At 34.1% G+C, this 27,810-nt stretch overlaps 1 protein-coding gene across 2 annotated transcripts in view; it reads right to left on the reverse strand.

The window, feature by feature from the left end:
• MAN2A1 (mannosidase alpha class 2A member 1) overlaps nucleotides 1-27,810 on the reverse strand; it is a 170,410-nt gene that overhangs the window by 69,692 nt on the left and 72,908 nt on the right. For both annotated transcript variants that reach the window (XM_036886849.2, XM_057492745.1), the window contains exons 6-12: nucleotides 22,020-22,193; nucleotides 19,084-19,270; nucleotides 15,341-15,518; nucleotides 9,845-10,047; nucleotides 6,886-7,068; nucleotides 2,733-2,847; nucleotides 1,344-1,411 (exon numbers count right to left, since the gene is read on the reverse strand). In XM_036886849.2, coding sequence (XP_036742744.2) covers nucleotides 1,344-1,411; nucleotides 2,733-2,847; nucleotides 6,886-7,068; nucleotides 9,845-10,047; nucleotides 15,341-15,518; nucleotides 19,084-19,270; nucleotides 22,020-22,193 — 1,108 coding nt within the window. The remainder of the gene's footprint in view (nucleotides 1-1,343; nucleotides 1,412-2,732; nucleotides 2,848-6,885; nucleotides 7,069-9,844; nucleotides 10,048-15,340; nucleotides 15,519-19,083; nucleotides 19,271-22,019; nucleotides 22,194-27,810) is intronic.

Here is a 27,810-nt window from a genome sequence, read left to right on the forward strand (position 1 = left end):
CCGTATCCCACCTACCCCAACATACACCCCAGAAAGAGTAATGGGATGGTACATTAAGTCATTGTTACAGTCAGCAAAAGCAAAGATCTTCCCCCACCAAAACAGAAAAAGGGAAAAAAAGCTAACAGGTAAGAGGATTATGCCTAAAGTCAAATAGATTTACTGACAGTACAGTTTATTAGGGACCACAAAATTTAAGGAGCAGCCACAATATATAAGTCTCAAATGCATGAAACCATTACTTATTTTAAGACAAAGAAAACATTTTGTTTTTTTTATTACTATTCTTGCATTCTGCAGCCTGGCAATCTGAAAGCTTTTAAGATTCCAGCAAGACTTTTAACTTTCAAGTTAATCCATTCTTTTTCTGGCCAAAGAAAGAAATGTAGGATTTCTTTACTATTACTTCGGTCATACTTCAGTAGTACTAAAAAATTCTTACTTCTTGTTCTAAGGTATGAGCTGTTTTAAGTTTTAGGTATTGTGTTTTAGTTCTCTACTTACTAAAGACACTTAGTCAACTAAAGCTCTAGTTTATGCTTAACAGAAATCTCAACTTTACTAGCAATTGTAAATTTTCTATAATACTTTGCTTCCATTTTTAAATAATTTTAGTAAGGTATACCTAGTTAAAATAGTTAACTATTCATTACAACTATTCTTACACCCTAAAGTTGTGAGTTATATTAACAACAATACACTGCATATCTGGGTATACTGGGTACTGACTGATTGATGCCTGGGCAATAAAAACAGATCACTTAGTTAAATGATTGCCGATAAAAACATAAAATATTTCTTTGTAAACCAGAGGCAGCTACCAGTTAAATACTCATTTTTAGGTCAAGTGAACACCTTTCCCATTTATTTTACATAAATCAACAGTGCTAAAATGAGGCAATGTGACCAGTACAATGAAAGTTATCTAGTAAACAATTTACAGCAGGAACACTAATTTCATAATAATAATAGTTTGTTCATTTAAAAATTGGATTAGGGAATAACAAAAACAAGGTAAGCAAATTAAAAGTTATTCAATTAAGAACATAATCTAAAAATAATATTTCAAAGATAAGGCAATTTTTTATCATAAAGCTACATATTTACCAAGTATCTGTAAGAAATATTATTATAATAGCTCATTCAGCAATGTACCAAAACTGTGCTAGTTATTAGCAATGAACATGACACAATCATGGGAGAAAATCCTTCTTCAGAAATTTTTTTTTTAATTAAAAAATTGAATACTACCTCAAAATATAGGCTGGCTAGAGAATAAAATCATGAAGACAAAAAGTCAAGCCATAAACGTAGTTAAAGTTTGTAAGAAATTACATATTTACCTTGGCTCCGCACTCAGACTTATTATATTTTTTTGTGGTAGAGAACTTTGTGATTTTTGTTTCAAATCCTGTAAAAATGAACAAAAATCTTTGTTTTATTTTTAAAATTTATGTTTCAAAGTTAGCTATGCAGTAGTACCTTAAACAAATCTTAAAAAGGACACACTTGGAAAAAAAATCTACTTTCCAGCTACCTAACATCCACCAAAATTCAAAATAAGTACTTCTTGTGCATGTATGTGTGTGTACATGTATGTATGTACTTAGACTTCAAGAACAGCATATGTTATAGGAATTAGAGTCCAATTAGGAACTAAGTAAATAAATCAGAGTTCCAGAGATAATTCTGCAAAAAGCTTTTCAAGTTTACTTTTGTATCATGGCACATATCCTTAAGAAATATATTATCTGTTTATTGCATTTCTTACTTTAATATGAAAGTGTATAATCATGATTTGATTACAATTACATGATCAGTACATGAAAATGTACTTTAATATGAAAGTGTATAATCATGGTTTGATTACAATTACATGATCAGTACATGAAAATATTAAAACTATATCTGATTCCAGACATATAAATTCAAGTAACATGTAAAATTTCAGTCTACTGTTCACAATAGATCCTAAGGATAAATTATAATTTTAAAATATGAGCTGCCAAGTGTGAGAGTAAAGAGAGTTGCAATTAATCATTTCTTCAACTATTCTTCCTTGCTGCAGAAGGTCATGTTCAAAGTATGTTCTGTTTCCTTAGCTCATTGATCCTAAAAACAACACAAGCCAAGGCAGGTATTATCAACCCATTTTACGTAAATGAATGAGGGCTCAAAGATGTTAAACAGCTTTTTAAGGCCTGTGAAATCAGGTGCAGATTTGGGGCTAATAGCTAATTTCCTAATTTCTCAGTAACTGCTCTACTGTTACACATTATCTCAGCACTGCCCACAGATTCCACCCACCAGTCCTGAAACCAGAAGACAATTCAGGATCATTCAAACTGAAGTTCAGCAAGAACAGATTAAAGGTTTACAGTTCAAATATCCACGGGCTTCTAATTAAAGTCAAGCAAAAGAATTAAATGTCCAGTTACCTTAAAATATCATCTTAAAAGTGTTCTAAAAGCCATGTTTCACATCCCTTGAAATAAAGTCATGTTTTCCATGCTTAGATTAAGTCAGAACAAAATAGACACCATAAATCAAATACAGACACACTTATAGGAAAGAGAAACACACAGGCAATTCATATAAAGTGATACAAATTCTTTCAAATAATGTAAAAAGAAATTATTATTTTTCGATGTCTCAAAAGCTCCTCACCCCCTTTTCCAATGCAAGAACAAAAGAATCACATTTTATTATGAATATAGAAGATATAAACTAACCATTTCCAGAAAGGTATCAGAAGAGTAAGAGTCGTATGAGTTTTTGTCCTTTAAAATAAGTAGTAGTGCAGAATGTCCAATTATATTCTTCAAATTCATTAATGAGTGAAAAAGTCTGTAAACAAAAAATTGTACTTATCTGAGAATAATTCAAAAATTTGTATATAGTATTTCCAGTTTTTGAATAATGGCCAAACTACCATTGTCTTCATCCTTTTTCACAAAGTAAAACCTATAATGAACCTATAATGAATTGGCTCTTTTTAGCCAAGGAAAAAAAAAAAGGTTAATCTGAAAATATCACTCATAAGGATTCATTTAAAATAGAAACTTTCGGAACACAGTTGAGACACAGAAACTTACTCAAACTACTTACATTTTTTATGAATATCATGCTAAAGAATAAGAATGCCCAGTATGACCACACCAATAACTTTAAGGCATTTAAACAAAAAGCAACAGTTTGATACTTTACTTTAGAAAAATCTTTAAAAAACATCAAAACAACAAAAGAAGACATGAGATTAACTTTCATTCACAAGAAAATTCAATCAGTGTACTCAGTATACACACTTCAAAGAATTCAAATTCCTGAATTTGAATTCAAATTGTTTAATTTAGTTTCATGTTCTTGTTCAAAAGGACTAGAGACAAGAAAGTTTTCCACATATCTGGATAATGAAATTATCTTTGTCCTTGTTACTCTTCTTAGTCACTGAAATTGTTAACTATATTGAAACTGTATTTTTATGTCTGAAGAAGCAAAGAGATTCTTATGAATCAAATGATTCAAGATTGATTCTGGGACATAATCTTGATATTCATCAGCTATTGCTAGAGCACTATACATGGGAAAAGAACTTGCTTGAAGTTTTTTCAAGTTCAATTTTGGTTCTTTAAAGCTTTATTGAGCAGGTATCCCTAAGTAAACTCATACTGGAGAATTTTGCTAATCATGTTTTCAATCAGCCATAAAAATGAATCTATAATGTTTACAGAGTGATTATATTATTTTCCCAATCCAGGAAGTGATTTTGGCTCTATGAATGGAGAGCATTTTTTGTTGGCAACAATAAAATATGTAAAAGAATTAGAAACAACTTCTTTTGGCAAAGCATTACCTTCAAAGATGTAAGTCATCATGATCAATAAATTATTAATTAAATATATTTATATAGTAAATCTATCTAAAACCTTATGCATGCAAGTTTAGGCCATCATCCAGCTAAATTTCTCAGTCTATTCAAATGTTTTCTTAAATAGCAATAAGTGTTCCCACCAGACTAAAACATTATGTGAATGAATACAACTCAGTTATGGAAACAAGTCCGTCCCTCAATCTAAATTTATTTTTATTACCTACATGGCTACCTTTATTAGGCTGTCTGAACCTGAAGAATAAAAGTCATATTCTCCATCAGCTAAAATCTTATATGGAATTACAATGTATTAAAGAGTACTAATTAAATTGAGTGAATCCCACAAATCACAGTCTGCATCCTAAAGGCACACATGCAGTCTTCCAATCAGATGAGCAAAAAGACCAGACAGCATTCCCCAAATGCTTTCTCGGTATGTATAAAGTTGCTTTGCTTAAAACAAAACTAAACACAGTAAGTAAGTTTGGGAAACACTGGGTAAAACAAAATTTTAAATGTTTCAGCATTTCTTAAACGTGGAATTTCTCAGAGCCTTTATTTCCCTAATATTCCTTTACCCTATTATTATAGAACAGTTCAGGGAACATCACTCAGGAATCATAGTTTTTTTGTTCATTATCTATCATTGGTTTTGTTTAAAGGAGATGTTACCATGTTTATCATTCAGTAATTTGATTTGTATGTTAGGACGCTCACACTCATCTTTGGTTATTCACTTATTTCCTCCTACCTACCTTAATTACAGCTTAGGAATGGCAGAATTCTGAATCTTTATGTAACTGACTTCATTACCATTTCTTCTTCCCTTCCACACAGCTCTATTACCCACTTCCAAGGTGAACATTCATTACAAACACTGTCCCAGTCTTAATCATTTTTTTATGCCATTAGAATTAACCTTCAAATATGCTATGATGTATTCTTGCTCTCTAGTTTATATTTATATAAACATTCAATCAATCAAGAACATGACTCTAAGAATCACCCTTAGATGGCCAAAGAGAAAGCTAAAAGGGTCTGGAGCCCTGAGGGCATTGTGGAGCTGTCATACAAGAACCTGTGACCTGCAGACTTCTTTCACTTGACAAAAAGAAGCAGAATAAGATTTATTATGTTTTGAGTTGCTCTTACTAGCAGCCAAATGCAATCACTAACTCATACCATTGTTCATAGGGATATTTCTGCCAACATCTGAATAAACAATAGTTAATAGTGCAAGAACAAGAGAATACCCATTAGCTGTCTCTGTTTATAATTCTCTAACTTGTGTTCTGAAATTTCCTACTTAAAATGTCTGTGCTAATGACTTGATAATTGTTTATGACTTTTCAATGAGTGTGAAGTGCTCACAAAGCAGATTTACAAATGTCAAGTACAATTTGAGAATTACTGTGTCCTTCTTCTCTAAGATGAAATTTTGTATGGGGATGTTTTTATAGGCTAAAAGCAATACCAAACATATGGAGGAAATAATGACAGTCCTTCTGGAAAGGTTATGAGACAGAAAAATGTTATGTAGCAAAAACTCAACGACCTGTACCCAAATCTCTTTCAATATGACAGCCAGAGAGAAAGCAAGTAGGCAGTGCAGGGAGAATGAGTTTTTCTCTTTTTTCCTCTTAGGAATTTTTCTCTGGTCTGATCCTAAGAAGCCTCACTTTTCAACTCAATAAACCAAGAAACAGGAGCAGGTGGAAAGGATTCATAATCCTTGTTTTAAAGTACAAAAATCACTTTCAAAAATGCTTTCTGTGGGAGAAATACCAACATTATTACCATCTAATGAGTACTTTCAACTTTAAACCCAGCTCGACCTCAGTAGGTGGAAGCCAAATGCATTTGTCACGAGGAAATGGAAAAGATATGCAACATGTTACCTTGATGTATTTTTTAAGGACTTAAGTCAACAAATGAAACCTCAAGAATATTTTTCCCCAAGCTTTGATAAAGGCAGTCAAAATACTGTAACTAAAATTTTAATTAACACTTATTACAATTAGCAATATCAGTTGTGGATCAATTCTTTAATGGTGACTTTATGTGTTATATACACTTTTCACATATGGGAATATTTATAAAAAGAGATTCATGTTTAAATCACATTATAAGAAAATCAGAGTATATTTTTAATGATTTTAAAATATTATCATAGCATATCATTGTTGATAGGAAAAAATACGGAAGAAATATAATCTGTAGTAAAACAACAGTCAAGAATCCTTCCCCAGTAGAGAAATCTCTGTACTGATTCTATGAATGGTAATTTGAACTGTGGCATGATAATGAAATTCTCACTATCACAAAAGGTAAGCTTCCATTATTGGGAAGCACTGTTTACATAAAGGCCTCTGCTATTCTGAGACAAAGTCTATACTTATTGTTTCTAACTGCAATATAAAAATAACTGAGCTTCTACTCCCTCTTGCATCTGGCAGACCCTCAAAGTGTTGAAGATGGCTTTGATACCAATACTCAGGCCATCCTTTCTCATCCTATTCCTTATATCATCCAAACATGACAAGATTTTTCTACTTCTTGCCTATCTTCTAGGCTGTTTCCTTTTTTTCAATGTCCTTATAAAAAAAAATGAGATATCTAAGAACAACTGGATACAGAATGGGATGAAATCAAATAAATGAAGTGCAGCTCTTTATTTCCCTGGATTATAACTATGATTTCTTTGCTACCAAACACTTGGTCAAGAAGGTAACCCCAATTACACCAAGGAGAAAATAAGATAAATTTTATAATAATGTTTACTACTGCATTTGCAGAAATGAATTGCAATAAAATTGGAACTGCTAGTACTCTGTCAACAGATTTCTTAAAAAATATTTTGAAAACTGGTGTTGTTTTTCTATAGCAATACTTATAAGGGATATCATTATTAATATGACCTGATATACATTAATAACCTTATCAAAAGACATAAATTTGTGACCCATAATTTTAATAGATTTTGTTTTAAGATCACTTTTCAAAAATCATATTACCTGGTACCATAATCCACAACCACCCAGTCTTTTGCGGTTCCTGTGATAGCATCATGATGTTGAAACAGCCCCACATTTCTTCTGGCTTCTGTTAGTGCCATATAATGGGACGATGAAAGAAATGTATTTATCTTGTATTTCTGAGCTTGTTTCAGGGCCAAATAGTAAAGAATTTCAGCAGTCCTAATTGCAAAAACAGTCATTAGTTTTTATTTCAAAACAAGCACTTTAGCTTACTACATAAAATATGTGATATTGATATGTTTTCAATTTTCTTTTAAAATCCACAATTTCAGTACAATTTATGAGTCAGATTGACAATAAGTATTTCTATAAAATCACCATGCCATTCATCTAATATATCTAAATTTTCAATCATCAAAGGATAACACGTCTTTGTGGATATAAAGGGCCTTATTCTAGATGGTCCTGGAAAGAAGCCAGTACCCACTGGCAGCAAGATAGGTTTATTTATGAATAACATAGTGAAAAACTGTCTCAACACAGCATTAAGAACTAGATAAGTATCTCTGTCCTTTCTTCTCTCCAAGAGCAGTGTAGACATATACCATGAACTTTATCACCAGAAAGCCATTTACTCTCACTTCTGTGCATTAAGAGGAGATGGGGTGGGGAAACGTGCGGCCACATGAGTGGGAGAGTAACAGTAAAGGGAAGGCAGAAAATGATGGCCCAAATAGCTCAGTGATAAGACTTAGCCCAAGTGCTGAATGATAACACACAACAACTATAGAGAATTTAACAATATAAAGGTAATAAAACACATACTCTCTTTTCTCATTTATTTTAAATTAAAGAATAAAACACTTCAGTTTAAGAACAGTTTTTGGGCAAGAATGTGGGGATTTCTATTTTCACCTTTTATTTTTTTCATCAGAGGAAAGTTCAAGATAGGTTGTCTCAAAGTTCTCTGAAAAGAGACATGACTTGATGGAGTGAAAAATGTAAGAAGACTCTTTATGCCAGACATGTTAAAGATGATGGAGAGAAAATCAAGGCAGTTTGAAAATGTATCAAGATACAAGAAAAAAGAGATTCAAAGTGCTTTAAAAAAAATGGTTTCCTTTGAATTGTTGAAATACTTAAAAGATACTAAAAAATCTCCACTTCCAAATTCTAACCCTTCTGAAATTCATGTCATGAGAATCACTAAGTTTGAATTAAGGAAATTTTGGGTATATTTTCACATATACATACCCATAGCAAACATTCCTGGTTTTGAAAAGAGGACATATATATATATTCCAAAATGTAAAAAGGGGGACTTCTAAGAGTATTTTCTTCTTTATAATTTTCTGTTTTATCCAAATTTTTTACAAATGAGACTTAGGATGAAATATCATTATTATCAGAAAATAAGCTTATTTTCAAATAAATGAATTACATTTTGAAATTCACGATGGTAATATTTCCTTTGTTATTTTATTTTAAAGCAGCAGTCTCAAACTATATTACAAGCAGTAACTATTTCTCTTTAAATTATATTCAATAAATTAAGGCTGAACAAATATTCATAACTCTTTGCCACTAAAAAATACTTGACGCTTATGAATCATACAACAGTCCAAAAGACTCTCTACATTATTTAGTACTTCCTTATTTTTATCATAGATAGTTTAGAATATAACAGATAACTAACATTCTTTTGGGTAAGTGGATAAATCTCTCATAAAATATAAATACAACAATGCATATTCATCTGGTACACTTGTGACTATCCCAACAAACAAAGGTCAGGCTCTTGTAATAATCGTTATGATTATAGTAGCACAACAATAAAAATAATAAAAACACACAGTATTATACCCAAGTACAACTTTTGTAATTCATGACTATTATAAAAAGCTTTACAAAATGTACTGTTTCTGCTAGTGAAAGAAGAGGGTAGGTATGATATAACTTTTCATTTTTTATACCAAGATTCTTCAGGAAAATTAATCATCATCAATTCATGATTTGAACTGAACTGATAATGAATTCATCATGAAAATGAATTACTCTGAAGGGCTATATACACATAAAAAGACTCGAGTCCTTTGGGTAGTTTATCTTTAGCAAAATACAATGAGACTCAGTTACTAGACTATAGGCTCCACTATGATAGCCACTAGCCACTAGACATTTGAAGTTAAATTAGTTAAAATTAAATGAAACTAAGAATTGAGTTCCTCAGTCACACTGGTCACATTTTAAATGTTCAATAGTTACATATGGCTGGTGGCTGCCATATGAAACGGTGCAGAAATAGATACAGAGTATTTCTATCACTGGAAAGTTCTATCGGACAGTGACTGTAAGTGCTACTGTAAAATGCTGGTCTAGAGGGTTTTCATGTTTTCTATGAATGTTTCTGTCTTCTCCAAGTCAATCTACTTTTTCAACCCATTATTCTGCCTCTGTTAACTCTTACCTCTTTCAAATTTTGTTGTTCTGAGCAGAAAAATCAAACCTATAAAAGTATTTCAAATACATAAGAACTGAGATAGAGCCTCTAATTATCTTCCCACATATAAAATACATCAGTTTTAGATTATGCACTTTGAGGCCCACACTTTGGCTGATTTGTTCTTTTGACCCTTGCCTGTGTTTCCAACAAGTTAGCCTGCCAGGTTACTGACCTGCAGACACACATGATGATGTCACTGAATATTATCATGGTGTGCAAACAATACAGGTAATTAATCAGAAAAAAATAAAACAGAACACAGCTCCCAGAAAATCTAATTACAGAAACTGCTTTTCTTTCCAGAACAAAAAGACCTATGTAAATAATTTCATTATGCTTAGAAGACATATCTGATTGCTTTAAATTTTCACAATTACATTAAACACATTCTAACACTGCATAAATGTAATATTTATGAAAAACTCTACAAAAGGGTTACAATAACATCAAAGAAGTGAATAAATAAATGTAGCTATCTAAAGGAAAATGTACCTTAAATGAGATTCCAATATCCTATCCATTCGTTTGTAAAAGGGTCGGGATGTAAAGTAGCCACTCCAATAATGATCATCTCGGTCAGCATAAGTGAAAAAATCTCCACTTAGAACAGGGAATATTGATTGGCTATCCTTTCTGCTTGATGCATCTTCTTTATCTAGTGCATCAAAATAATCTGATAAGGTTCCAAACTGTATCTAGTTAAAAAAAGAAAAGTTATACTTCAATTATTCACCTCTATCTTAAAATTACTTCAAGTACTAAAAAGAAAGTTAATAATAAATATTTAAGATGTGCTTCCATATTAAGATGAATACATAGATCAGATTTTAGAAAACTCAAAGCAAGGGATACTCAGTGACTCTTTTACTTTCATCAAGTCCCAAATTAAAGAGAAAACTTGCAGACCTAAGCAGTTAGAACAGTTATTTAGACCTACAAATTTGTAGATCTGAAAATTTCTTACATGTCTCTGGAATTCCAAAATGTGCAAGGAACAGGGCATGGAGAAACCCAGAGATGAATGAAAGATGGGGGAAAGCAGCAATATAAAAAGATTCATATTTTGAGGAAAATGTTCCAGAAATCTGGACTAACAGTTTTATTAGCTTTGAAGTATTCTCATATATCATATGCACAACATGGCCTCCCCTTCCCTGCAGTCTGAGTTCTTATAAGGGAGAAGGGAGAAATTTTAAGATTAGAAGGTCATTTAAAAAAAATGACTTTCTCAACCAGCAGGTAACACTGAATAGAAGTAAAACACAGAGTGACAAGAATTGCAAGGTTAATTGCTCAAATGAAACGGTCTTTCTGACTAGTAATTTAAATTATCAGTATATAAATCCATTTTTATGAACCCAAACTTTCCATAAATCAAAGGAAAAAAGAAACACTATACCATACTTTATAAACAGATATTAAGGGGCAGTGTTTTCAGAAATAAACAGAGAATTCAACAGGAAATATATTCCTTTTAACAGTAAGATGCTAATTTTATCGTTTCTTACCTTACACACATGAATGCACACACACACACACACAGATACTGAAAATCATTTTGATTCAATGTGGAAGAAAGATAATTAAGAGTAGTTAACAACAGTGAGAAGCATGCTTAGCAGAGTGTTCAAAAACAGCACAGAACCTGGATCCAGATGGCATGGGTTTGAATTCTGCCCCTACCACTGAACCTAACGTGTTTTTGAACATATTATATATTGTCTCTCTGTCTCTCTGCTACAGTTAATACAGTTCTAAGTAAATGCTTAGAAACATGACTGGCAAATAATGGTGTAAGTTGTAGTGATTATTTCTCCATTGCAAAGACAAAATCCCAACAGCAAACAATGATATTAGTAAGACAAATGTAAGTTATTATAATTTAATTGTGATACAACAAATTTTGTACAAAAAAAGCCAACTATGTTTCCTAAATCCTTATGCTCACATTTTAAATAAAAGCAATTTTTAACTATAGTACCTACTCTTATCTTGGCTTCACCAAATATGTATGTTTTGGGCAAGTTAAATGTATTTGTATCTCAGCTTTTCTCATCATGCATAATGAGGATGAATATAGTACCTATGAGAAAATGTTCAGAGATTTAAAGAAGTTACATAAAGTAATGTACTTTAAAAAGTTAATATCAAGTAATAAGCACTCAATACAATTTAGCTACTATTATAAGTATTATTACTCATTTAGTTGCATTACTAGGAAGTAGAATGTGTGTGTGTGTGTGCATGCACGTGTGTATATGTGTAACCTTACAAAAAATGAGGGCCACATAGACAAGGAAATAAGACCCAACAGGTAGAGATAAGCTCAGAGAAGTACACATAATAATAGTGGCAAAATATTCAATTATCTAAATACTTGTCCGTTTCCTCATCTACATAATAAAGGATTACTATTAGATAACAAAAATCCCTTCCAGTTGCAAATTTGAGAACTATTACATGCTATAGAGCTTTTTATATGCTTCAAATATATATTTCAATTAATTTTGGTATTAGCCAGGATGAAAATACACATTTTTGGCAATTTCCAAGGACAAAATTTATGTAACTGCCTTAGTGGCCTTTCTCACATACTTAATTTAATTCAGTTTTAAAGGATTAATATATAATCCTCTATCTATGCTAGAATAGTTCCAAAATAAATTATTTAAAATATATTTTTCTATAGGATTTCTTGGTAGCTCAAATAAAGTACATATCTGGGATACCTAAAAAAAATACCAAATTTAAGCTTCTAGCTTAGACAAAGTAACTTTAAATATCCCACAGAGAACAGATATAACTAGATAAACTATGGAAAATAAAAAAAACAAGAAATTTGTTTGAAGTTATCTATGGGTAATCAGTGTAGCCAGGAGTTGAACAAAAATTCTGGAAAGAAAGGTCATGCATCAAGGTTACTGGAAGCAAGGTTAGAATGCAAAAGTTAGTTGTAATTTTATACGTGGAATACACCATGTTCATGGATTAGATGGCCTAGTATTTGTAAAGTTAACTGCACTCAAATTGATCCATAGATTCAACACAATCCCTATCAAAATCCCCAATTTTTTATTGGGGATAGAATATAAAAGTTGATCTTAAGCCAGTATAGAACTGCAAGAGACTAAGAATATCCAATTAAATTTTGAGAAGAACAGAATTAGAAGACTTATCCTATCAGATACTAAGATCTATTATAAAGCTATAGTAATTAAAACAGTACGAGATCGGGCATAGACAAAACTGAACACAGTCCAGATCCATATCTAGACACAGATCCAGACAGTCCCACTCAGGAGACATGACAGAGATGACGATGCAGGGGGTGCAATGGGCAAACCACGGTCTTTTCAAAAACAGTGCTGGATATCCACATGGGCAAAATATATCTTGATCCCCACCTTCACACAATTCCCAACAATCAATTCCAAACAGACTGTAGAAGGTGTTGAAAGTAAAAGAATAAATACATGTTGAAGGCAAAACAATAAAGCTTCTAGAGGACAGCTCAATCAGAAATGTATTTTTAAGACCATAGGGTGACCAAAATTTTCTTAAAACAAAACACAAGCACACTAACCATAAAGGAAAATATTGTTGTATTCGATTTCACTAACATGAAGAATTTCTATTCATCAAAAGACAGCATTAAGAGGGAGAAAACACAAGCTACATAGTGGGAGACAATATTTACAGAACTTTCATCTGAAGAAAAGACTCAATCCAAAATATATAAAAGAACTATAAATGGTAAGACAGACAACTCAATTTAATAAAAAGTCATCAAAAGACTGAAATAGGCACTTCATAAAAGAGGATACCCAAGTGGCAATAAACTTATGAAAAGAAGCTCTAACCTCATTAACTACTAGGGAAATACAAAATAAACCATGACATCTATCATGAACGATAAAAATGAAAAAATAAATCTTGGCAGTACAAAGTCTGAGTAAGGAAAAGGAACAAACAGAACAGTCACATAATGGCAACAACTTGTGCATCTATATGGGGATACTATTTGGCAATATCTGCTGAAGCTGAACATACCCATTGACCAAAAATTACCACCTAAACTCATATACGTGTACACCAAAACTTGCACAGAATGTTTAAAGCAGTTTTATTTGCGAGAGCCCAAAACTGGAAACAGCCCACATGTCCGTTAACAAGAGAATGGATAAATTGTGGCATATTTATCAGATGAATACTAGAGATACTATACAGCATTAAAAATGAATGAGCTATTGCTATGTGCAACAACATGGATGAATGTTCCAAACATAACGTGAAGCCAAAAAAGCCAGACATAGTAACACATATTTAAGATTCCCTTCGTATAAAATTTAAAAAGGGGCAACACTAATCACAATGATAAAAGTGAAAATTTACAGGAGTTGGTAATGATGGGGAAGACATCTTCGGACTCTTCCAGAATGTTATAAATGTTCTATGTCTTGATCTGGATGGTGGTTAAATGGGATATTTTCAACTTGAAAAAATCCCTGTAGACTGATGGTCTGTGCACTTCCCCTATGTATGTGATATTTCAATTTTTTAAAATGCTTCTAGTGGGCAAAAAAAAAGAAATAGGTAAAATACTAAAATCGAGATTTAATTCTTCAGCATCAGGCAGTAGATGGATTTACAAAACTCAAAACCATTCCCCAGGAAGATGTATTGAGGGGTAAAATACCCGTATACATAGGACCTCCTCTAATCAAATACTCAATGTATAATCTTCATCTTTGAGGAGATTATAGAGATGATTTAAACATAGTCACAATGCTAAAAGTTCATTATCTGGTAGAAATTCACTTGTAACTATCTTACAAAAACTTGATTTTTTATTTATTTATCTGTTTGACATTATTTAAGCTTACTTTATAAACTTGAATTCTCACTACATAAAATGGGCTCTACCATCAGCTAATTTCCTACACAAACATCACTTCCTTTCTAGTATCCACAGAACTTCAACTGTGTTAAAGGTTAATATGTGAACATAATTAATATGTGGGATAATTTTCTCAAATAGGTCTAATACATGACTCTTGTTTGAATCTTGATTCACACAAAGCATCTGTTAAAAAAATAGGTGAGGGGATAAAGAGGTACAAACTTCCAATTATAAAATAAATTAGTCATGGGGATCAAAGTAAGGCAAAAGGACTTTAAAAATGTGTTTATGAGGTCAGGAAAACTTGAATCTATCTGGATATAGATATTATTGAATTATTGTTAACTTTTTTAGATGTGATAATGGTATTATGATTGTATTTTTAATCACAGTCCTTATCATTTAGAGACATATACTGAAATGGTTACAGATGAAACTATGTAACATCTGAGATTTCCTCCAAAATAACCCAGGGAGATAGGTGAGATGACAGTGGGGTACAGCTAAAACAAGTGGTTATGAATTGATGAAATGAGGTAGCTGAGCCATGGATATGGGGAGACATGGGTATCTGTGTTATTCTCAAAACTTCAGGGTGCATTTTAAACTTTTCAGAAGGAAAGAAAAGAGTAGGAATGACAGGCAAATGATTAACTTCTTCTCATCTAAGAAAAATGTTAAGTGTATTCTCTGGACAAAAGACATTTGTTTGCAAAATTCATGACATGTTCATCTGCATCTGCCAGTCACACTACTAAATCACAAGGATGCAACTGTCAGGGAAAACAAAGTTTCAGTGCTGGTAGAAAAACAGGACATCACTGAAAAGTGAACTTAGTAGGTGCATGTTTTCAACCACATAAAAGTAATGCCTCTTTAATCCTCAAGGAGTGATAAAACAACTTTAGAAATGGAACTACAGTATAAGATAATTTTCCTCTTAATGAATTACACTTTTACGGAAGAATACATATTCTAAGAAATACTGGGATGTGGGACAAAAAACTAAGCCTATTGTGTCTTAGCCTCATTTAATAATAAAGGCTCAAGTTCAAAGACAGTATCACAATTAAATATTTTCTCATTACCTTAACATTAAACTTAGGCTGAGAATTCATATAATCAAAAAGCATTTGATAATTCTTGAACTGATGATCCCATTCTGTGCGTTCACAGTAGCGGAAATCATCTCCCAGTGGGGCCAGAAGAACTGTAGTACGGAAGAGCTTTGACTTCTTGCGGTACTGATCTAGAAGCATCTCAGCCCTACCAAAGAAAAAAGAAAAAGGGAAAATAGGAATTGTATTAGGAAAAGGACAATGAGACAACTCATTAAAATGTGTTATGTTAAAAGAAATTATTGTATATTTTACTTATATTCTAGATTAGTATGATTTATAAATAAAGTAGATTTTTAAAAATGACCATACCAGCTTTCATTATCCATTTACAATACTTTTGAGAGAGAAAAATGTATAGTTTTCCAATGGATTATCCTTAGAGAAAGTCACTCAACTTCGGCATATGATTACTGGGAGCATTAACACTCTCTTGAAGCCCAGCCACAGATTAGATCCCAGATGGCCCATGTTTTAAAGTAATTTAGTCCAAGAAGACAATAAGGGTTTCTCATCTATGTGAACTTCAAAGTTTGCTTTCACTTAATATCTCTTTCTCTAACTTGATCTACAATTATCTGATTAAATGTAAAAACATATAATGTTTTGAATGAAACCAATTATAGAACTGAATTTCCTTTTCTAAAGGAAGAAAATAAATTCAACATCCACCATCAATAAGCTGAGTATTTTTCACGATGTTCTCCTCAAAACTGATCAACAGATAAAGCTTTGGAGCTGAATGAGGTATTCTGGTTTCTGCCCTGGACTCTAACCCATGACCCAAAAGATTGGCTAAACACAATGTGCTGATGTGCTTTTATATTTCATATTCTAGTATTTTGTAGAAAATTCTCCAGGGAATGTTGAACTGAGGTACCATTTAAGGAAGTCTGGGAATACAAACTATCTAAGGGGAAGGGCTTGTGAAAATGAAGTCACATAAGTAGATGAATCCAGAGTCATTCTCAATGTTTTTAAAGTCAAATTTCAAGAATAAGTGATGAACAACAAATACTGGCTTTTACTGGCTCAGTATGCCAATGTTCACTTTAAGGGTTATCCAGAAGTAAATTCCAATTCACAATATAAAAACTTATGAAAGAAACTCAAAGAACATCAATAATAGAAGCATTTTATGGAAATTATGAAAAAAAACACATGTAACTGAACTTAGAATCCCATATGATCTCTCTGAAAGTGCTTTGCAAATATTGCTACTGGCAAAAATTTAATAACTTGGTGAGTAAAATATAACCCTAATATTCTTATATAAAATATAATGCTTAGAATTCTGATATTAGCATTTAGTATTTAATTTTTACTGGTAACTTACTATATTTATCAAAAATACTCTATACTTACACAAAACAATTTTAGATTGATTACTTACAATTTAAAAACACACATACAATGAGATTAACACATAGAAAGATAAAATCAAAAGAAATGAGGAAAAAAACAAATATACAAACCACAGATATAAGATATACATGCCTAAGCACCCAAGTAGATCTCATAGGCAACCAGGATAAAAAGGATATGTGATCATTAAAATGTATCCCAAGGTTTACTATTAGATATACCATATCTAGTGTATATATGTATAAACACATAAGAGGAAAGAAATCACAAACAATAATAATATTCCTTTTCTACTTAGCATCTATCCTAACTCCCAAGCTCCTGCTTAGAAGGTGGCAACATTGGGAAAACCAAGGGATGGACCTGCACCCACTGGCAGGTATTAAATACTCACTAAATTAGGAATAGGATAAACTAATGATGAATTAGTGAACCAACATTCCATTTTAAGATGTGCGGATGCAATTTGCTCTTCACTTACTCTGCCAGATAAGAAATGTAACTTAACTACAACCAAGGAAGAACAAAATTCCCTGAAACATCTAACATGTAAAGCATCACCATATGCAAAATATAGGGTACCAGACCAAAAACTGAACTTAATGAAGAGTGGTTATTTTTTTATTTGTAAAGTAGAGGAATATGCTGAACTGAACATATTAAGTACATCACCTGTATAGTATAGTTAAATTTCATTTTCTTCAGGGTATTAAAAATCAAGTGCCACAAAGCTGGAATGCTCGTGTTTGATCTCCTTATCAAAAAGTCAAAAAGAAGGTGGTATTTGGATGTGAAGTAACCAACAGAGTTGATTTTAAGATTAACAGTAAGTTTTCTAATAATCTACATTAACATGCTCCCGGCTGCCTGGAAACCACTTCCGTATGCTCTGGTGCCTGGAAACCACTAGCAGAATCATTGGGACAAACTGAGCATAACGTACGATTATGGGGGCCATCTTTGAAGGGTTGGATGGCACAGGAAAAGAATTACATAAAATGGCTTTTTCCCCCAATAATGCACCTTACACAGATCTTCTCAGCACAGCCCAAGAAAAAGGGCCTCGCAATACCTAAGGGAGCACAGGGGCTCCCCAACTGAAGTATTTGTTTACCCTTAAAGGAATTCCCTATCCCTGACCACCCAAGCTGAGGGAATAGTGTAAATATCTGACAGGTAAGGGGTCTCTCTGCTCCTCTCCGTCCCACCCCACCCCAGTCTCTTCCTCTTCATTTCACCTTTTGCTATATAATACACTGGCCTATCCCTATGCCTAACCAGCCTGACCCTAGAAAGCAGACTGTCTCGTGCTCCTCACAGATTCTCACTGCTGAGGGAACCAAGAAAATGAAGCCAGGCAGATCTCTAATCTTGAAGTTTTTCAAAATAATTATGAAAGTCAGATTTTGCTAAAAGGGATCCATGGCTTTAAGAAAGCTGAATGCCACAGTGAGAGGCTCATACTGGAGTATCTTCTTAATGACCACAAGGACTCTATCAAGGCAGAGAGACCCAATCTCACCTTCCTCCTCACACACATTTTCTAAAAAGCAATATTTTAAAATAAACAGATTTGATAGTAGAGCAGAAAGATCTTACTTTATTTCGAAGGCTATATTCTTCTGGTAGACTTGAATGGATTATATTACAACACAATGTTTTACCTTAATGCGTTACTAATTTTTAAGTGAAGAAATTAGACTTTAAAAGCACCTGAATTAGAACTACAGGTAACCTGGTTTAATGAGATGTGTCCGTCATTAGCACAGTTTTCTTCTTTTTAATTTTCTTTCTTTCATTTTTTAAATGTTCATTCCTTTAATTTTTCCTAATTAAAGTTTTCTATAAGTCAAAAACATCAGAAAGATGCAGAGTGTATTCATCAGAGCCAGGCAGCATTCATTATAATTGAAATTGTTATTAAGGGAGCAGATAATTATACTCTTTACGTGTTCCATTTTAATAAGTGTGTTTTTGTAGTTGGGTTGATCTTCTTACCAATTTATACAATACAGACCAGAAGTTTTATTATTAACAAAAGTACATGAAATCAATCAAACACAGTCGAAGGCTTTTATAATGAGGGCAAAGGAGATGGTAATAACAGTGTATTATAGGCTCTCTATTGTATATTGATCTTCTATTGTTCACTTTCCATTAAGTTATAAAACATAAGAGGCATAGTCAAGGCTCTGGCATTTTCAAGTTGCTTTAGATCCAGTTTGAAATGAGTACCTTAAAAAAGGGTAATGTTGGCTACCGAAGACCATTTATTCAATCCTTTAGCACTGAGCAACTAGCTGATACTTTATCCAAGGTATTGTCATATGAAATGCATATTTTCATACCTGTTTTGGACATTTCCAAGATATATTGTTTCTGGGGGGACTCCCCAGGGACAACCAAATCTGCCTCCAGGAAGTCGTTTAAAATCAAACTGGCAGCATATTTTAGGATCAGGTCCGCAAGTGTGAGGGATGTCATAGCTGTAGAAGGGCATCATGTGGCAAAGAATATCTGTGACAGATCCCAGATCTAAAATAAAGAGCCAACAGACAAACCTGGATTTATAATTTTTCTTTTCCCCACACTGTTCAAAATGCCAGTACTTTATACACATATAATAAAAGCTCTACTCAAAATCAACAACCCATTTAACTACTACTAGTACATAAACCTCAGCAGCTTTCAATGATCACCAGCCTGAAGGAAGATACTAACATCTCAGCCTTATCTACCTCTTCTCTCTAAACTTAGCAGACAGAAAAGCCATTATCATGAACCAGCATCTGCTATCCTAGAAGGATACAAACTGAACAGGAGCAAAAGTTACAACCAGCTCATCCAAAATTATGACTGCATCTACTCCTGGCTGCCAGCTCCTGCCATATCTTTTCCTACTTCAGGTAACAGGACATACTGACAGAGACCTCTGCATTAGCCACAGAGGATAGGTGAGGAGAAGACAGGTAGAGAATAAAAGGGGGACCAGAAAGAACAAAGGGAGAAGGAGGGGCTGGGGGCTGAAAATTCCAGTTCGCTTCTTATAGTGAAGAGAAGCAAGTGCAACCAGGAGTTCATGGAGTCTCCCTTAGAGTCGCCAGCAAAGAGCCAATGGGACTTCCACCAAGAAGGGAGCACAGGAAAAGGAACAGTAACTTTCAGAACCAAAAACAAGAATAAAAAGGAAGCAAACACAGAATATATGGAAGACACGTACTAGTTCCTGATGCAACACTGTTTTTAATTAAAACTTCAATGCCAACATATGTTAATATCACTGTCCTTGAGAGGTCAGAAGCTTACCACCAACTGAGATTATAAAGAACTTAACCAGCAATTAAAAGTGGTTGCCTTTGTATGATCCTGCCCTGTAAATGCCACTCTGCCTTTACTAAATATTTCAATTTTTTTAGCAATGGGCAGGTATTGCTTTTATACTAAGACAGATAAAAGAAAAAACGAACACACAAAAAAATGCACATCTAAAAAAGTGAAAGTAACTGCTCGTTAAGAACCAGAACACCCACAGCTCTACTTAATTTCAAAACCTAATTTTAAAGCAACATGAATCTATCAGGTACGTCCTAAAATATTTCAGTTCTACCTCATACTTCATTTAGTTATGAAAACTACCAGTTTTTTCCAAATTTTAAAGCTACTATAATCTGTTTATGTCTATGCTGTAAGTTGTTTCACTGAATCACATTCCTGAGTGTGACACCATGGAAGCTGCTTACTAATGCTTGCTATCTGCACTGAGGTCATGACAATCCCAGAATTGACAACTTCCTCCTCCTTTCTCCCATGGATCGAGGGCACAACACCCCACTACTCTCATACCATACTATTTAGCAGCTCACTCAAACATTTCAGTTTGTCTGCTGCATTTGATGGTGTTTATCTTCCATCAACTTAGACTGTAATTTCCTTATAGACAAGGATGTTTTTTGTACATCTTCCTAACATGGTTTTAAATACATAAAAGTACTCAGTAATTTCTTGTCAACTGGTATTCATGGGCAGTTTGAATGTAGGTAATAGTTTAAGTAGGGCTTCTTCAAATTAACAATCCCTTTTGTAAAAAAATTAATATGCTTCTTTGTATTTGGTGAAACTATAGAGAATGCAATCCCCCACAAGTTCTTATTTTCCCCATAGCTTTAATTTTCCAGAACAAAAAATTACGTACTAATTTCTTTCCTTACTGAAACAATAGTACATAGAAGGAAGTTACTGCTTGGATTTACAAATGATTTTTCCCAAAATGGTTAAGGGGGAAAGCTTACCCAGGAAAGCAAGAACAATGTAATGCAGTTAATTTATGTATTTGTTTAGCAACAAAATCCCTTTTTCAGATGAAATCTTATTGAAAACTCAATATTGGGATGGCAGCATATGCCAGGGAATTGGGAGCCCAGGTTTCAGAACTGCACAGAATGTTATTCAAATGCCTGCTCTGTGACCACTATGACTTCTGGCAAACGGCTTCATATATGTGAATCTCCATTTCTTTACCATTTAGAGGGATAATACGATCTAATTCAAAGGATAATTATAAAGACTCAATGACATTGGATATAAAGCATATAACACAATGATAACGATTCAGAAAAAATGATAACGATTCAAAAAAAAATGATAACGATTTCAGAAAAAAAAAGAAAAGAAGGTGTTCCAAATTAAATGGGGGTTGGGAAAGGTAGAGGTCTCTCGAGATGCCCTAACTCTTGTCTCTTCTCCCCCAGCAAAGAGCTGCAGAAGTATGTCCTCGGAGCACTTGGGCACCCACAGAACACAGTGTGAAAACTAGTGATACAGTTAATAGGGGAGCTGTTCTCAAAGGATGAGATTAAGATTTTAAAAGGCAATTCTTACTATATGCAGAGATAAGAGAGTCAGAAGGAAGAAATACTAGCTGAAAACACAATACAGACCTGATATCAATTCTAAAGCATCCTCAACTTTGTGGTGTAACAGGTGTTTCTTAAAATAGAAGTTAAGTGAAAGCACTATTTGCAAAAGACTAATTCCTTATATTTATTTACTTCCTTTAGGCATAACAAAGACTCTATAATGTTACGTAGATATAAATATCTTCACCCCTGCTTAGAAGACTCTCGACACAAATACCTTGGAAAAATAACTATAAGAATGTGTAACCACCAGTAACCTGATTTTGAAGACTAACACTGACTAAAACCCACAGAAGCATGAATTCATACTCTTGTGAAACAGCATCTAGGTCAAGTGAGATCTTCAACTTTCATCAAATCCTACATACCCCAATTTTGTCTCCAAAAAAACTCCAGTGTTTTATGCAAAGAAAAATGCTTTTTAACTGCATAATGAACTCTCTGGATAAGCATGTGAGAAAATCCAGCACGTTTTAGAAGGTAAGCCATTGTTGGTGAATGTCCAAAAGGATCAATAGCCCAACCAGACCGAGGTTTCACTCCTGTTGATAAAGAAAATAAGTGTTATTTTTAAAAATTAATAAATGATAAATTTTTAAAATAGACAAATATTTCAAAAATTGATAAAAAGCAGTCATAATTCATTCAGAGCCATCACAGTTCTATAGTCTCTTCATTCTAAGACAAGGAGCTGTGTCCAGCATTCCCTGTGAGCCACTACTCCCAGCAGCACTCCCAGATAGGAGGATTCTGCCACTGCCAGGACCTCCTAGGCACAGGGATTGCAATGGAAGTTAATCAACTGAAGCTGAAATAAGTACTCTGCCATCTTATGTATGTCAGAAAGTTTCTGCTTCAACGGTGCTAGAGAAACAAACAGGACCAAGTCCCTGATGTGTAAGACCTCACAGTCTTGTCTTTCATGGAGCTGGATAACCCAGCACATTACTGTTACAGAATAAAGAAAAGTAAACTAACTCATTTCAACTTGTGCTCCTGAATCACAAAATTAAGGACTCTTAGGCTGCCTTTTACACCATAAAACAGCTCCAAATCATCTTATTATACAGTAGCAGAATTGGCCAAAATAACTGTACCATATTTCATTAAACCTTAAGACATTCTGATGCTGGTGTTTTCTCTCTACTTAACACTACCAATTATAAGACCATCGTCTAAAGATATATCTTAATTCCACAGAGAATGAAATAAAGAAATATAAACATAATAAATACATAGGTTAGAGTGAAGATTATTCATCTGGCATTATACAAATCTGATATTTTATTTATTGAAGATTCCTAAAGAAGGCTCCCACAGACAACCTATAAATCAACATAAGCAATATTACTGTGAATGGTTTTTCACTCAAATATCTGTTTAGCACCTTTCATACACATAAGGATATGAGTGGCCCTAGGATTACAAAAATGAGTTAATCTTGATCCTGACTCTAGTTGTACAGAATATCATGCAAATCAGTGTAATGTAGAGTAACAGAACAGACAGCAGAGGGAAGAACCTTGTAGAACAATACTGAAGAATAGCAAAAGATGGGAAGCCAGAAAAGGAGACTGAAAAGGAGAAGGCAGAAGGCTCATAATACCTAAAGTATATGTTGAAACTCTTTAAGAAATGACCACATAAGATTTGTGTATTTCACATATGTAATTTACCTCCAAAAATTGTAAAGAAATCTTCAATTCTAGTAATTTTGGTTTTTATGGTGGTATGGGTTAACAATTCTGAACTACCTTTCAGGTATTCTAAGACAGAAAATTAGGGCAAGGGAGCCAGGTTTTTACAGTATCAAGAAAATGAACTACAAAACATGTAAATGTGGGAGAGAGGAACTATGATACCGAATTGAAACAGGAGATATCAGTACTAACTTATGGTTTTACACACACATACACACACACACACACACACACACACACACACACACTTCCTAGTGAAGTGCTCCAGGAGGTTCTAGATGCAATAACACTTCAGTATCAAGCAGTGCACGTTAGCCCCCATATCTTGACCTCGATATACCACACTCTATTAAAAATACCTTTAAACCAATGTCTTATTCAGGGGCTGAGGATGGGGAAGTCTGGAACATATTCTTTGGCCATAAACGAAATGGTCAAAGAATTACATAAATATATTAAAATAACTCAGGAGACAACTTGAAAGGGCTTCCACTGGCTAAATTTGGGACAATTGGAGCATTAAAATAATTAATAATAGTACTGGATTATAACCAATTAAATAAAATAAGAAATAATGAGCACATAAATAATCAGTAAATTAAAAGCAGTATGGCCACCCTGTGAGCGGTGGCCGTGCTGCGCTCGGTGTACGGCTCTTCCGCCTGCCCGCGGGTCGGAGGGGAGCCCAAGGGGTTGGGCTCCCCGCGGCGCCGCAGCGCTGCTCGTGGAGAATGGACGCATTGCTCGGAGGCACCACAGCGCGGGGCTACACGCGAATGAACAAGCTGCAGCAGCACCTCGAGCCCCAAGGCCTAACGGTGCTTGACTTCCCACGCACCCAGTTCGGGCATCAAGAGAACGGCCAGGGCGAGGAGATCCTGCCCTCGCTGTAGCACGTACGCCTCGGCTCCCTGCTTCGAACCCGGCTGCAAGCACCCTTTTTTGCCGTCCTGTAGGAGGCCCTGCCCACCCCGGCAATGACGACGCTGCGGTCACAACTGGCCCTGGTAGTCAGTGTGCTGCGAGGACGTCTGGTACTTTAAGTTCCTCTGCCGTGTTTTCCACTATCAACAACGAGCCCGCCATCAAAGCCTTGCTGCCCCAGGGGCCCAACTGTACGTAAGGGGGCCTGCCTCTTGTAGGCCCTGCACCGCCCCCGCAGTTTCAGCTATCGCAGTGTTGCCTCTAAACCTGAAGGAGGGATGCCTGATGTCCAGGAAAATCCCCGGTGGGCGCTGGTCCTGTCCACCCCAGTCCTGCAGCCTAGGCTCCTCCCAATAAAGTGAGGGTGTCCCCACCCACACAAAAAATAGCAAAACTACCTTCTAGTAGAATACCAACTAATAATTACAGAAGGAATGATGGAGTTAGAAAAATCATCAATGGATTTGAAAACTAAAACAGTGGGGTCTATTGAGGAACAGGGTATTTACCTATTCTCATGTATCTCACACAAATTAATTATTAAATAGAAAGGCGAGAAAATTTAACAGTACAGAAACTTAACAGATACAACTTAAGCAACTGATTAAGGCTAGCATCACCAATGTCACCAATGTTGGAACAGAGAGAATGCACCTCCTGATAGGATGCATTGGGGAAAACAGAACATCGCTACAATGATATTCTAGCAAAATAAATAGATCAGGTTAGATTATACTGATAGATACATAGAGAAGAAGGATGGATAAATAACCTGCAACTCATCATGAGGAAACAGATAAACTAAAATTGAGAGATGTTTCTACAACAGGGGTCTGAACTCCTCGAAAATATCAAAGTCAAGAAATCCAAAAACAGGCTGAGGAACTATTCCAGATGACCCTGGGTTGGCTGCTAGACTGGGAGAAAAAAAATAAACTTCAAAAAAATATTATTGAGATAATTGACAAAGTTTGAAAAAAAACTGTGAACTAGATTATAGTATTGTATTACTGCTTACATTTCTGATTTCATAACTTATCTTTTGGTTACCTAAGAAAATATTCTTATTTCTTAGGAATTAAACAAATTGTGATAAAGGGACAAGATACCTTCAATTGACTCTCAAATGGCTCAGAAAAATATGCCTATGAATGAGTACAGAATATACAGAAGCCTTTCCTAAGATTTTGTATAGTCATGCAAGATTATAAAAAAATACAAAAGCAAAACTGTTAGGAAAAATTATAGGAAATGATCATTATAAAGAATTAACACACCACTCAATTCTTGGCAAGTCTAATAGACTTAACATGAATAATATGAATAAAACTGGATTATTCCAACTACATTTAGTATGAAAGCTTAAGAAGAGTCAGGGAACAGTTACAAAAATTGGATATTCTGGGCAAAATACAACCTGACAGTTCAAATTTTAAAAAGCTTATAAGTTTTAAAAAGTCATATTTGTACAATAAAGTTCAAAAAGCAGAAATTAACAATCAAAGATTAAACAATTTAAAAAGGTCATAACTGAAAGTAAAAAATCTCCAAAATAACAAGTTACTCTAAGCTGTTTAGAAAACAAAACTGAGAACACTATTCTAACTTATAAGATGTAGCCAAAGCTACAATAAAAAGAAGCATATTCTCAAATGTGTTCATTATCTAAATGTAAGCTAAAACTGTAAAATTCCTAGGAAAAAAAAATAAAAAACACAGGAGAAAATCTGCTTGACTGTGGGTTAGACAATATTTTTTTTCCTATGGCATCAAAAACACAAGTGACAAAAGAAAAAATTACACAAACTGGACTTCATCTAAATTAAAACTTTTGTGCTTTAAGAGGCTGAAAGAACAACTTTATATAATGGGAAAAAAATTGCAAATCATTACCCAGTAAGGGGCTTGTATAAAAACATATAAAGAACCCTTACAAGTCAACAATAAAAAGACAAGAAATTTTAAAAGTAGGCAAATGATGTGAGTAGATATTTCTCCAAAGAAGATGTAAAAATAGCCAATATATACATAAAAAGATGCTTAACATCACTCATCTTTAGGGAAATGCAAATCAAATCCATAACATGATACCATCTCACACAAACTAGTATGGCTAAGGTAAAACAATAACAAATGTTGAAGGTGTGCAGAAATTAGAACCTCCATACATTGTTGGTGGGAATGTAAAAGGGTGAGGCCATTTTGGAAAGAAATGGGCAGCTCCTCAAAATGCTAAACATAGTTACCAGATGAGCCAGAAATTCTACTCCTAGGTATATACACAAAAGAAATGCAAATATATGTCCTCACAAAAACTTACACAAATGTGAAAAGCAACACCATTCACAGTAGCCAAAAGGGGATCAAAATGTCCATCCTAAAGAATGGATAAACAAGTGGGGTATATCCAAACAACAGAGTATTATTCAGCCACAAAAAGGAATGAAGCACTGACACATGCTGCAACGTGGATGCACCTTGAAAACAAGCTAAGTGAAAGAAGCCAGTCACAGAGGCTCTCCTGAACAATTCCATTTATGTGAAATGTCCAGAATAGTCAAATCCATGCATGCAAAAAGCAGATTAGTGATTGCCTGGTTCTGGGGCAGGAAAGGGAGGAGTCAGAAAGGGGTATGCCTGTTAATGGGTAAGAGGTTTCTTTCTGGGATGTCAAAAAAGTTCTAGAAATAGATGGTGGTAAGGGTTGCCTGACTGTGAATATAATAAAAACTACTGAACTATACACTTGAAATGGGTGAATTTTATGATATGTGAAGCAATAAAGTTGTAAGAAAAAATTTATGCTGAGCAAAAGAAGCCAGATCCAAAAGAGTTATTTCATATATATATATATATATATATATATATTAAGAAATTCTTAAATAGGCAGAAATAATCTCTGATAAAAATAATCTCTGATAAAAAATCAGAGAGCAGGTGCCTGCAGGGGGAGAGTTGAGGAAGATAAAGGAGCTTTCTGGATTGATAAAAATGTGGGTTAAAATGGGGTATACATCTGTTAAAACTCAGACTCTGCAGTTCAGATTTATATATTGCACTGCAAGTAAATTATACATCACAAACACCAAACACAGAGAAAAAAGTGCACAAAAACTGAGGTTTATAAAATGAATGTTCTTGTCTTAGTACATAGTTAAGTATTTAAGAAAAGTGGCACTATGTGGGAGGTCCTCAAGTCCATCATCCCCATTGCCATTTAGTGATTTCTTAAGAAAGCTTACAGGACTCAGCATATAGTCATTCTCACAGCTATGATTTATTACAGTGAAAGGATGCAAACCAATTTCATCAAAGAAAAAAGGCACATAGGGCAGAGTTCACAGGAAACCAGGCACAAGCTTCTAACACTCCTTTCCCTATGGAGTCACAGAGGATGCACTTAATTCCCCTAGCACTGAATTGTGACAACACTTGAAATGGTGTCGACCAAGGAAGCTCGTGAAAGACTCACTGTCCAAGGTTTTTATCAGGGGTTGTCATATCTAGACACCCTCTGTCTAGTATATGTTAAGAT

This window comes from Manis pentadactyla, chromosome 2, assembly GCF_030020395.1.
Source record: "Manis pentadactyla isolate mManPen7 chromosome 2, mManPen7.hap1, whole genome shotgun sequence".
NCBI classification, from domain to species: Eukaryota; Metazoa; Chordata; class Mammalia; order Pholidota; family Manidae; genus Manis; species Manis pentadactyla.